General features: G+C 38.0%; 1 protein-coding gene across 2 annotated transcripts; it reads left to right on the top strand.

Moving 5' to 3' along the window:
• Positions 1 to 119: 119 nt before the first annotated feature.
• On the top strand, positions 120 to 9,389 carry LOC103411884 (bifunctional aspartokinase/homoserine dehydrogenase 1, chloroplastic-like). 2 transcript variants are annotated; one of them, XM_070806679.1, is made up of 18 exons: positions 120 to 431; positions 1,189 to 1,256; positions 1,356 to 1,733; positions 2,766 to 2,854; positions 2,950 to 3,253; positions 3,606 to 3,658; positions 3,739 to 3,947; positions 4,039 to 4,126; positions 4,220 to 4,333; positions 4,669 to 4,767; positions 4,938 to 5,132; positions 5,726 to 5,808; positions 6,510 to 6,735; positions 7,724 to 7,869; positions 8,025 to 8,160; positions 8,387 to 8,470; positions 8,548 to 8,640; positions 8,930 to 9,389. In XM_070806679.1, exons 1-18 carry the CDS (start codon positions 286 to 288, stop codon positions 9,173 to 9,175), a joined length of 2,757 nt encoding a protein of 918 aa, XP_070662780.1. In that variant the 5' UTR covers positions 120 to 285; the 3' UTR covers positions 9,176 to 9,389. The 2 variants fall into 2 exon arrangements, with proteins under 2 accessions (XP_070662780.1, XP_070662781.1); XM_070806680.1 differs by having other exon boundaries at positions 210 to 431; positions 1,359 to 1,733.
• Positions 9,390 to 12,284: the final 2,895 nt, after the last annotated feature.

The raw sequence follows: 12,284 nt of genomic DNA on the forward strand, positions 1-12,284 counted from the left end.
ATTACTTTTTATTTTATTATTTTTATAAAAAAATTAATATAAAATATTGTGACAATAACGCGACAAAATAAGGAGAAATGAGAAAAACATCCGGCAGACAATCTGCCTCCTGTTTCAGCAGCCACATCATGTCATCAAGTAGCCACATCATATTATCATGTGGCCACGTCATGTCATCACGTGGTTTCTCCTGGCATTAAAAGTTACCATCATTGATCGCGAAGCCGCCAACACACCAAAAACCCACCCAAAATCTCTCTTCGTTTTTTCGTGGAGGCAGCAGCCATGGCGTCCCTCTCTTCGGCGATCTCCAGTAATCCCAGCCACACGCTCTTCCCCAACGCAATGGCTCAAGACGCCAAGCCCAGGAAGCGCTGCTACTCTCATTGCCCTACATTTCTTCTCCCTCCTCACCGCTCTCCCATTTGCAGGTACTCAATTTTTTTCTGCATTCCATTTTCTGTTCGTTTCCTCAGAAAATGGAAGAGCTTTGTGTATATAAAGTATTGGTTTTTCACTTTACCGTTTTACTGGAGCTTACGACTTGAGTAGTAAATGTGTAACTTAGCCTGGGATGATTGAAATGTTTAACTTGCCCTAGAGTTCCATGTCATGGTTAAGGATTGTTATTTGCCTTGTTTTCACAATAATGGTATACCGAGAAGCGAAAGAACAGTGGAAAATGGGTCCTTTTCTGTGTTGGAAAATGGAAATGTTTTCCAAGGGATGTTGGAACCTTTTTTTGTTCTTGTCTAATTGTTGTTTAGTGTTGGTACTTTTAGTTAATTCCTTGTCAGTTCAGTTTTTGTTTGATTTTGTATGCGAGCACATCCGAAAGATATAGTATCAAGTTGCTTCAATCTGGATGAAATAGCTCATTGCTTGATGTCACCGTCATTTTCAAGTAGTTGTTTTTCTTTGAACATTCTTGCTTTCTGTATTGACTAGCACTGAATTTGATTACGGATCACAACTAACATGACCAAAGTAGGTACTTTCAACCTTCAAGAATTGATGTTCAATTTTCTATCACAGTTTTGCATTTTACTCTGAGAAATTTACTTTTTATTCTGCAATTAAACAGTCCTTTTTTATCATCCTCCTTTTTCACTTCTAAAATTAGTAACGTAACTTTAGATTATCTTAAGTTATTTATTAATTTACGAGGAGGTTTGCTGCCTTTAGCAGAAGGGGTTTTGTTTCGGGGCTGGAAAGGAAAAGGACACTGAAAACCCGTATCTTTGCATCACTCACAGGTTCATTTCCCTTACTTTTCTATAACTCTTCATATATTTCTCCAAGGGTCTTGCATGTTTAACTTTTCATCTAACTCTAGTTTCCTTTTCCTTTATTAGTAGATACTCCAGTAAATGTATCCCCTGAAAAAGTTCAGCTTCCGAAAGGTGACAGCTGGTCTGTTCATAAATTTGGCGGTACTTGTGTGGGGAGTTCAGAAAGAATTAAGAATGTTGCAAAAATAATTCTTAGTGATGATTCAGAGAGGAAATTTGTAGTTGTCTCTGCAATGTCCAAGGTAACAGATATGATGTATGATCTTATCTACAAGGCTCAATCACGAGATGAGGCCTACATATCTGCATTAAATGTGGTTTTAGAAAAGCACAAATGTACAGCTCTTGATCTACTTGATGGAGATGATCTTAGTAGTTTCTTAGCACAATTGCATCACGACATCAGTAACCTGAAAGCGATGCTTCGTGCTATATACATTGGTACTACACTTCTCTCTCTCTCTCTCTCTCTCTATTCATCATTTATTATTTTCCACCAAACATCAGGACATTAGTGGCTCTCTATCTATATAAACTCTCAAAAGGATTTTCACAAAAAGTAAATTTGTTGTGTAATTTCAACAGTTCCTATCAGAATTTAGACAGTTCATGTTTAGTATTGTATTGTGTTTGTGTTTATATTACAAACAATATTTTTTTGAGAAGAAACATACATTTTATAAAAGAACAGAGAAATACAAAGAAGTGGATAAGAAATCCACCAAGAACAAAAACAAGGAAATCTCTCATGAGGATCTGGCTACATCAACAAAACCTAAACCTAAATCACTTTACTGCTGCTAACATATCCCACAGTAACTGAGAAAGAGAGTAATTTTTAAAATCATTTGAAACTGAAGCCCAGAGGGCTGCCCAGAATCTTACTCTTCCCCAAAGTACTTCTACCCCCACACCAGTATAATCCTCAAAAATTCTTTTGTTACGCTCCAACCAAATGTTCCAAAAAACTGCCGAGACCAGACAACCCCTCAGCGGAGGATTTGCATTCCATCCGTTATTCTGCAGCCCATACTTGCTTCTTATCACCTTGTGCCAGAGAGAATGTGGTTCCTTTGGGAATCTCCACAACCACTTAGCCAGTAACGCTTCATTCCGATTCCTCAAATTACAAACAATATGAGCCAGTGTTTTCCTTCATAGAAAGACTAATTCTTTTATATGAATTCTCAGTAGTGTGGAATGGAGTTAATGACTTCTGTAATTCTTCCAATTTTGCTTCCTGATTAATTATAATGACAATACATTAGCAGAATGGATGAAAATAAATAGAAGGGTTAGTGCCCTAACATCAGCAATTTCTGTAATTGTGAATTTGTTATTTTTCCTAGTCTTAGTTGTTGTGCCACTTAATTTGGATTTACTTGTTAATTTTCTTAGTGTCCACTCTTCTAAGTTTGGATAAACTTTGAGGTTGGAGCTTATCGGGTTGACTATTTTCCTTACCTATGGCAGCTGGTCATGCGACAGAGTCATTCACAGAATTTGTTGTAGGACATGGAGAGTTATGGTCTGTGCAGATGCTGTCATGTGTTATTAGAAAGGTATATTGGTGGCCTGTCTGTTTTCAAGAGCATTTGCTGAATGTCACTTTTCCTAGTTTTCTAATATATTGATATTTTTTTATTTCCTTCTGCAGAATGGGGTAGATTGCAATTGGATGGATACAAGGGAAGTCCTTATTGTGAATCCTACAAGTTCTAATCAAGTTGATCCTGATTTCAAGGCATCTGAAGATAGACTTGAGAAATGGTATTCCAAAAATCCATCAAAAACAATTGTAGCTACTGGCTTTATTGCTAGCACACCTCAAAATATTCCTACTACTTTGAAGAGAGATGGAAGTGACTTCTCTGCAGCTATCATGGGTGCTCTATTCGAGGCTCGTCAAGTCACAATTTGGACAGATGTTGATGGAGTCTATAGTGCAGATCCCAGAAAAGGTTCGTATTGCCTTTGTATTTGGTCAACAGTATAAAATATTATAACTTTTAATAGCTATACATATAAATACAGGTGCACATTTTTTTGTGTTTTTTTTGGGAGGATAATAATTGGTTGATGCCATTTTGAGAAGGGGTGTGCTATCCACACACCCCAAATTACTTCTCACACACCCCTTGTTAATTTCTGTCCATTGATCTTCTTTAATTCATCCAATCCGGCGGCCGAAAATTAAAAGGGTGTGTGAGAAGTAAAATGGGGTGTGTGGATATCACACCCCTTTTGAGAAAGCTAAAAATGTTACTGAGTTACCGTGGGATTTAACTAATGATAAGAAATCTCCATCTGCAGTCAGTGAGGCAGTGATTCTGAAGACTTTGTCTTATCAAGAAGCCTGGGAAATGGTGAACCTCACTACTCACCATCAAAGTTTCTGAGATTGGTGCGTTTACAAATATGACATTTAATATACATGTATGTGCAGTCTTATTTTGGGGCAAATGTTCTGCATCCACGCACTATCATCCCAGTGATGAGATATGACATTCCAATTATAATAAGGAACGTTTTCAACCTTGCTGCACCTGGAACAAAAATTTGTCGCTCTACTGAGGATGAAACTGCCCAGGGTTTGGAGTCGTTTGTCAAAGGGTTTGCCACAATAGACAACTTGGCTCTTGTCAATGTGGAAGGGTGAGCTTTGCATTATAGTGATTGTTGCTGGATTTGAATTAAAATATTTACTTTCCCCCATTTTTGTAACATTCTCCTTTGTTTATCACAGAACTGGAATGGCTGGTGTTCCTGGTACAGCCAGTGCTATCTTTAGTGCCGTAAAAGATGTTGGGGCTAATGTTATTATGATATCTCAGGTTACTTCATCCTCTGAATCCATTATGTTCATGGCATGCTGATAGAGTAACACATCTATGATGCTCAATGTTGTTAGTGATGATTCTCTGTAGGCTAGTAGTGAGCACTCTGTGTGCTTTGCTGTCCCTGAGAAGGAAGTGAATGCTGTTTCTGAGTTACTGCAGTCTAGATTTCGTGAGGCTTTGAATGTTGGGCGTCTTTCTAAGGTGCTTACTCTTTATTTGACTAATTTTCTTGGCCAGGTTGCTTGATACTTGCCTAAGCAGATCAAGGACAATGTACTGACATTTACAATTAATTTATTATTTATTTACTAATGAAAAACCTATTGGACCCACATTTTGTGGATCAGTTAAAAAAATTACAGCTTACAAGAAGAGTTGAAAATGGTGACATGAATTTTAATGTCAAAGCCTGTTGGTTTTATATCAGATTTGTTTGTTTCCTTGTGAATACTGAAATTGCGCTCTATTTCATTTCTATTATTGAATGGATCTTTGGTTCATTTTTATACCAATTTCTGGCACCTCCTCCCTCTCAGGTTCAAGTCATTCCAAACTGTAGTATTTTGGCAACGGTTGGCCAAAAAATGGCCAGTACTCCAGGAGTTAGTGCAACTCTTTTCAATGCACTGGCAAAGGTTAGGGATTTATTATATTCTATTAATTTTAGCAACAAGTTGGATTATTATATTGGATTTTAACAATTCATAGTTTGTATACTGGTTTACAATGTGGGTTATTGTAGTCTTTGATTCTCATAATCCATTATTACATTATGAAGGGATATAAATTGTTTCATAAAATGCAGGCAAACATTAATGTGCGTGCCATTGCTCAAGGTTGTTCTGAGTACAATATTACTGTAGTTGTAAAGCGGGAGGATTGTATTAGGGCTCTGAGAGCTGTCCATTCTAGATTCTATCTTTCAAGAACCACAATAGCAATGGGCATCATCGGACCTGGTCTGATTGGTGCCACATTACTAGATCAATTAAGGGATCAGGTACATTATTTCACCTTTTCTTTTGTTATTATCTGGGTTTTGTACAATATAGCACATGTAATCTGTCAATGAAAATTCTTCATGGCACTTAGAAGCTGAGAACTTAGAAGAGCTCAGTTTGGTCAGATTGTATCGTTCTGTGTGCTTTGTTGGTGGCCTTTTTTGGTTTTTGCATATTGGTACCCATCCTAGTCGGATTTAGTTTAGAGAGCAGCAATATGTTGAATTGTACTGAATCCATTCTTGTCCTGTTTATGAGGTGAGATGTGGGTTGCTTGTGTATAGAAAATACAGCCAAATGAATAGTAAAAATATTCTGAGGGCATGCATGTTGTTCATCTACAGCCACATACAAGTTAAAATAGTTTCATGACCCAACCAATTGAGTTATTCTCCCTAAATTTATCATCTTCATCGTAAGTTTATAGTTGCCTCCTCTCTCTCTTCCCACACTCACACACACTTTGCTCTGTATTTACTGTCAAAGTATATTGCTTCTCTTACTAACCAAACTTTGATGAACACCGGATGTTTTGAATTTCTTTCATATGGTTGGGCAAATCATTAAAATTGAAATTTTCAAATCTTTGCAGACAGCTACCCTCAAGGAAGAGTTTAACATTGATTTGCGTGTTATGGGAATCACTGGCTCACAGACAATGCTTTTGAGTGAGGCGTAAGTTAAAAAGCTTTCAATGGAATATCATTTAATCAAATGCTTTTCATAATCTGAAGTAGACCTTTTGATGGTGGTGGTCTAATTCGTACGTCTTTAATGAAATGTTTTTGAATTGATAATTGACCAACATGCTTCTTTTAAGTAGCGGAAATTGCCTCTTTCCACAGTCCAATTACTATATATGCAGAACTTCAAAAGTTAGTTCTCCATGTTATTCTTTTTAAATTTCAACCTTTTCCATTGTAATTTTTTCTATATTTACAACAACAACAACAACAAGACTTAGAGTACTTGGACCTAACGGAAGGGGTGACACATAACCGAGCACAATGGCGTTCTAGGATTCATATAGCCGACCCCACTTAGTGGGAAAAGGCGTTGTTGTTGTTACAACAACAACAACAGCAAAGCATTATCCAACTAAGTGGGGTCGGCTATATGAATCTTAGAACGCCACTGCGCTCGGTTTTGCAGCTAGTCTTTCTTTAGCTACAAGTACTCCATGTCTTTTCTTAAAGTCTATGTCCAAGTCTTCCTAGGTCTTGCTCTACCCTTTTTCCCATGAGCCTCTGTCTCATAAAGTCATCCATGTCTTCGTATAGGTTGGCAATAATAGTTAAATACATTTACTCCTCAAATCATTCACTCTATAGTTTCACTTCCAGGAACCCTAATCTTTTTATTTTTCATTGTTGTAGGGGTGTTGACTTATCTAGATGGAGAGAACTCCAAAAAGAGAAAGGAGTAGTAGCAGATATGGAAAAGTTTGTGCAGCATGTACATGGGAATCATTTTATTCCAAATACTGTTTTGGTTGACTGCACAGCTGACTCTAGTATTGCAAGCCATTATTATGAATGGTTGCGGAAAGGAATTCACGTAGTCACTCCCAACAAAAAGGCAAACTCAGGGCCACTTGATCAAGTAATCTCTGTTTTTATACTGCAAATTTCTTTCAAGTGTTTTATCTTTGGTGATATCTAATTACAAATTCTTGTTTCAGTAGTACGAATAATTCCAATTAACTGAGAAAGAACAAGAACATCAACCATTTTTTGATTAGTTCATCTACCCAAGTGCGTTTATGTGGTTTTCATTAATATTTTGCATCCAAAACCCATGAAAGTGGGACATCCTTCTTTATTTACACGGTTATCAAGCCATGATTATGCTCATTTATGGTCTCCACCAAATCTGTTTTTCAAGTTTGATATTTCCAGTTCTTTATCAATTTATTAGTTTCATTTTTGCTTTTTGTGACTCTTGGTTGTTAGTGCTTTCTCTTTGAGATGTGAGCGATGAGTTTTGGTTCCTAACACTTGGGTTTTACATTTCGAGGAGAGACTTCAGTAATACCTTGTAGTCTGAACAAAATGGTGATAAAATCAGCTATTTACATGTGTAATTATTCTAATAATCGTGCTTAGATCTCCAGAAATGTTTATGCAAACGCAAAGTGATACAATGTTAATATAAATTTGACTTCCTTCTTTTATATGAAAGAGCCCAATATTTGTCTTTCGAATTTAGGGTGGGGTGTATTGGGATGTTGAGGGATTTTAATGGATTTATAGTCTGGTAGTGTGCGTAGTGTTGACTATAGTAGGAATTAAACTCAGTTTGGTTGCTAAATTTGTTTTTTTTAAGGATTTTATTTTGAGTTCACACTTGGACCTTCATATCCATATCATATTTTTAGCATACTATTTTTGTTTGATCTGCTTGACTTAAATCCATCTGCAGCATTACCATATACTGAGTTGCAGGAAAAAAGACGCTATTATTTCTGTTTAACTTTGTGTTACTCTAATTTAGTTTCTGTTTTGAGAAGAATGCATTAATAGTGTTCATATCTTGTGTATTCTATTTTTGGTGTTTCACTAGTAATGACATTGCTTTGGTTCATGTCCAGTATTTGAAATTACGAGCTCTTCAACGGCAATCATATACACATTACTTCTATGAAGCTACCGTTGGAGCTGGTCTGCCAATTATTAATACATTACAAGGTCTCCTGGAAACTGGAGACAAAATATTGCGCATTGAAGGCATCTTCAGGTATGTAAAATCCCAGTGCAAATTAAAAATATTACCAGAGTAGTTCCTCACTTTTTAAATGGAGTAATTCCTTTTTTCACACATGTAAAATCCCAATGTCTGTAAATGCACACCTCATATGACACACGTCTTGCTTCTACCCTTTGATGTTGCAGTGGTACTTTGAGTTATATCTTCAACAATTTCACTGGTGGACGCACTTTTAGTGAGGTGGTGGCTGAAGCAAAGCAGGCAGGTTATACTGAGCCGGATCCAAGAGATGATCTTTCTGGAACAGATGTTTGTAGAAAGGTACTATGTGCTAATTTTTTGTCTGCTTGGGCTTACATGTTTTGGCTGTTTAATCAGTTTTGAGTTCTTCATTTTTGAATGAGACCCTATAGTTTGTGTTATTAACAAGAGATCAATGGCATCTTTGTGCTGCTTTTTACCCCAAGCCCAAAATCCAATCAGATATCTTGTGATTTTCCATTGTATTGTGTGAGATTTGCCGCCTAAGCAACACCATCAAATACAGGTCATAATTCTTGCTAGGGAATCTGGTCTTAAGCTGGAACTCTCTGACATCCCTGTTGAAAGCCTTGTGCCGGAACCCTTGAAGGTAAAATCATATTCTAATATACGTTACCAAGTGTAAAAGTTTACCATTGATGTGGAATTTTCGTGATCTGTTTTCAGGATAGTGCATCAGCCGAGGAATTCATGCAAAAACTTCCTCAATTCGATCAAGAGATGAGTAAGAAAAGACAAATTGCTGAGGATGCGGGAGGAGTAAGTACCTCTAATGTGCATTTATTCTCTTATTCCTGTTTTATCACAATCTTAATCTAGCCATTGTTTTCCTCTGATGCCACATTAATTTTTGACATGCGCTATGGATTTTTATTGGCCATACTAGTTCGAAAATGCGGATTTTTTTTATCCTCCGAGTTCTCTGGGCAGGGATATATAACTGTATATAATATAGTAGATGACGAGTGTTCCCCCTTACCCCCGGTTTTTTGTTTTTGATTTGTTTATATGATTCTCATCTTCCCTCCTGACTTTTTGATATTTAAAGGTCTTGAGATACGTTGGAGTGGTTGACATGGTCAATCAGAAAGGGGAAGTGAAGCTGCAGAAGTACAAGAACGATCATCCTTTCGCTCAACTGTCTGGGGCAGATAATATAATTGCGTTCACAACAACTAGATACAAAGATCAGCCCCTAATAGTTCGTGGGCCTGGTGCTGGTGCTGAAGTCACTGCTGGCGGTGTCTTCAGTGACCTGTTGCGGCTTGCTTCATACCTTGGTGCACCGTCATAGGTGGGAAGCCTATTGCCGCAAGATTGAAATATTGTGCAACACGGCCTGAGTAGCGTAGCTTTTTAAGATGAGGATCTGTTGTCGCTCCTGATAAGTGTAAGCTTTTTTAGATGAGGATCTAACATAAAACGTGTTATTTGTCTCCTGAAACCGTCTCTTATCCTTTCTATGACGAAACTAAAACGAAAAGTAATAAGAAGCAAGGTTTTTAATACAGGAACTTTAACGAAAAACTTCCGGTACTATTTATTTTAACGAAAAATCACATTTTTACATTAAAAAATCAATCTTGGTACTATTCACTTTACCTTTTATTTTGTCTTTATAGTTAAAATTTAAAGTTTTCAAGCTTTTTTTATTAATTTTCCTTTTAATATATGACCTTGAAAGTGTAACATGAATTATTTGTGCATTTCACTTTTGGCCCACATTTCCAACGACATCCCCTGCTCTGTCTTAGATTTTGAGACCGAGAGTGATAGCGGTAGATAATGGAGTCCTCAGCTGCTTCCTCACTTTCCCCTATTCTATGCAGATATAGTTATCCTAGTTTGACCATTCTCCATATTACCGATTGAATTTATAGTGAAATCTCAACTTTCTTCAGTTCTATTTCAGCAAAGCTTTTGTACAAATGACCCGTCTTATGTAGATTAGCTCTGTTGATGCACAAAATCAGCAAGGTCTTTGGTACAACAGACAATGTTAAGTTTGTGACCTTCGCAAGATTGCTCCGGTCACTACTGTGGATAAGTATGTAAATGGATAGAGATAGGGAAGCAAACACAAGATGTACGTAGTTCACCCAGATTGGCTACGTCCACGGAGTAGAGGAGTTCTCATTAATTGTGAAGGGTTTACACAAGTACATATGTTCAAGCTCTCATTTAGTGAGTATAAGTGATAGTACAAATGACATTAGAAAATATTGTCGAAGAATGATCTCCTTTTATAGAAGAGAGTTTCTAGCTTTGTTTTGACATTGACACGTGTCGTGTTGTGATTGGTTTCTGATGTTAACACGTGTCACGCTATGATTGGCTTCTGATGTCGACACGTGTTGCGTTGTGATTGGCCTCCTGGTTTGAGGGAAACTCTTCTGGGTCCTTGACGGTATAACGTTGACCGGTGCTCAGTAGTTTCGGGATTGGTCAAGTATGGTACAAACAGTGCTCCTCTAAGTTCCCGAGTGAGGGAAGCTTCTTGGTTGGGGACTTGCAAGATCCAAGCCGCTGAGTAATCACGAAACTTCTAAGTACTGAAGTATGGTATCGTTTTCACTTGCCTTATCTGTCTCATAGGTAGATGTGGCATCTTCTATGGAAGTACTTTTCCTCCATCCAGGGGTGGTATCGTTAACCGGTGGAGATGCACAATGTAATGTATTAATTTCACTTGAAGCTTACTTGTAGTTCCAGGCTTGGTCAAGCGCGATACAAACCATGTAGTAGGAGTCCCCCAAGTTACTGAGCTAGGAGATCTACCGAAAGAGGTGATTGACAAGGTAAGCAATCAGAGCTCCCAGCAATCAGTCCTAGATCAGGAGTTTGATTTCGAGTTCCGACTGATTGTTCTCATTCTTTCTATCTTGCAGGCAGCGGAAAGGATAAAGAGAAGAAAAATGAGAAGATATGATATGAGATACTTTTGCTTTTGAAGAAGTAACTTTCCACAGACTCATTCTTGAACTAGGCTGAAGGGTTTTCTGGTTTTTTTCAGAGTATAAGGCCGACTCAAGAATTTAAGAGTCAAAACAAATCCATCAAATCAAGAGTGCGTTCGACCTTGATGATATGGGATATTTTGCTGTTGACAAAGTAATAAATGAATCGGCACGTATTCTGTTGCGCTTGTCTCCACATGCGTCCTTGTATCCTTCTCACTTGCCTTATTTGTTCCTCAGGCAGATGTGGTATCTTTTCTAGAAGCATAAGATGTTGAAGATGAGTACTCGAGAGCAATGACAGGTAAGTAATCAGGCAAGAAGTTCCAGGTAGTCAGTTTCTGACTGGAAGCTTGATTCCAAGTGCTAACTGATTGCTCTCTTTTCTCCTTGTCTTACAGGTAAGAACAAGGTCAAAAGGAAAAGACAGAGAAAAAGCATGATATGGGATACTTTTGCTTTTCACCATGATGATATAAGATACTCTTACTCTGGTATGGCTTGTTTGCAGATGTATTATCGAGGGGAAAATAAGCTAAGTATTTCGAGAGACTCTGCTGAGAATGCCCTCTCAGATGTGAAGAAAAGTTGAGCATTTTTTTTATTTGCAGGTCTGCCTGGCTGTGGAGGATGAAGGTCGACATATATAGGAATTGTCACAACAACGAGTGGTAACAATGTTCCTTTACCCTTCTCGATCATAGCAATATAGTAGGAGCTGCAAGATTCACGTGTTTTAACTTTGTTAGAGCACTTTGAAAAAGTTGTTTGTGGTATCTGGAAAACTGATGTTGCGTGTGAAGATTGCAGACAAGCTTTATCCAAGGAAATCTGGCTCTCGAAGTTCGGAGAGCGGTGCCTCTTCGGTTTTTGAACAAGCAATCATGTCGGGGATCTGGCTCTCGAGATTCGAAGAACGGTGCCTCTTCGATTTTTGAGAAAGTAATCTTGTTGGGAGTCTGGCTCTTGAGATTCGGAGAATGGTGCGTCTTCGATTTTTGAGAAAGTAATCATGTTGGGAGTCTGGCTCTCGAGATTCAGAAGGCAGTGCCTCTTCGATTTTTGAGCAAGTACTCCTGTTGGGAGTCTGGCTATCGAGATTCGGAGAGCGATACCTTTTCGATTTTTGAGCAAGCAATCTTGTTGGGAGTTTGGCTCTTGAGATTCGGAGAATGGTGCCTCTTCGATTTTTGAGAAAGTAATCATGTTGGGAGTCTGGCTCTCGAGATTCAGAAGGCAGTGCCTCTTCGATTTTTGAGCAAGTACTCCTGTTGGGAGTCTAGCTCTCGAGATTCGGAGAACGATACCTTTTCGATTTTTGAGCGAGCAATCTTGTTGAGAGTGTTTTCTCAAATGTAAGTAAAGGTTGGGCATTTTTGCTAGTTTGCCTTGCCACAAAGCACGGAGGTTGACACACATAAGGACTTTCCAGTTATCAAGCAGTGG

The sequence above is a fragment of the Malus domestica genome, chromosome 10, assembly GCF_042453785.1.
Source record: "Malus domestica chromosome 10, GDT2T_hap1".
Classification (NCBI taxonomy): Eukaryota; Viridiplantae; Streptophyta; class Magnoliopsida; order Rosales; family Rosaceae; genus Malus; species Malus domestica.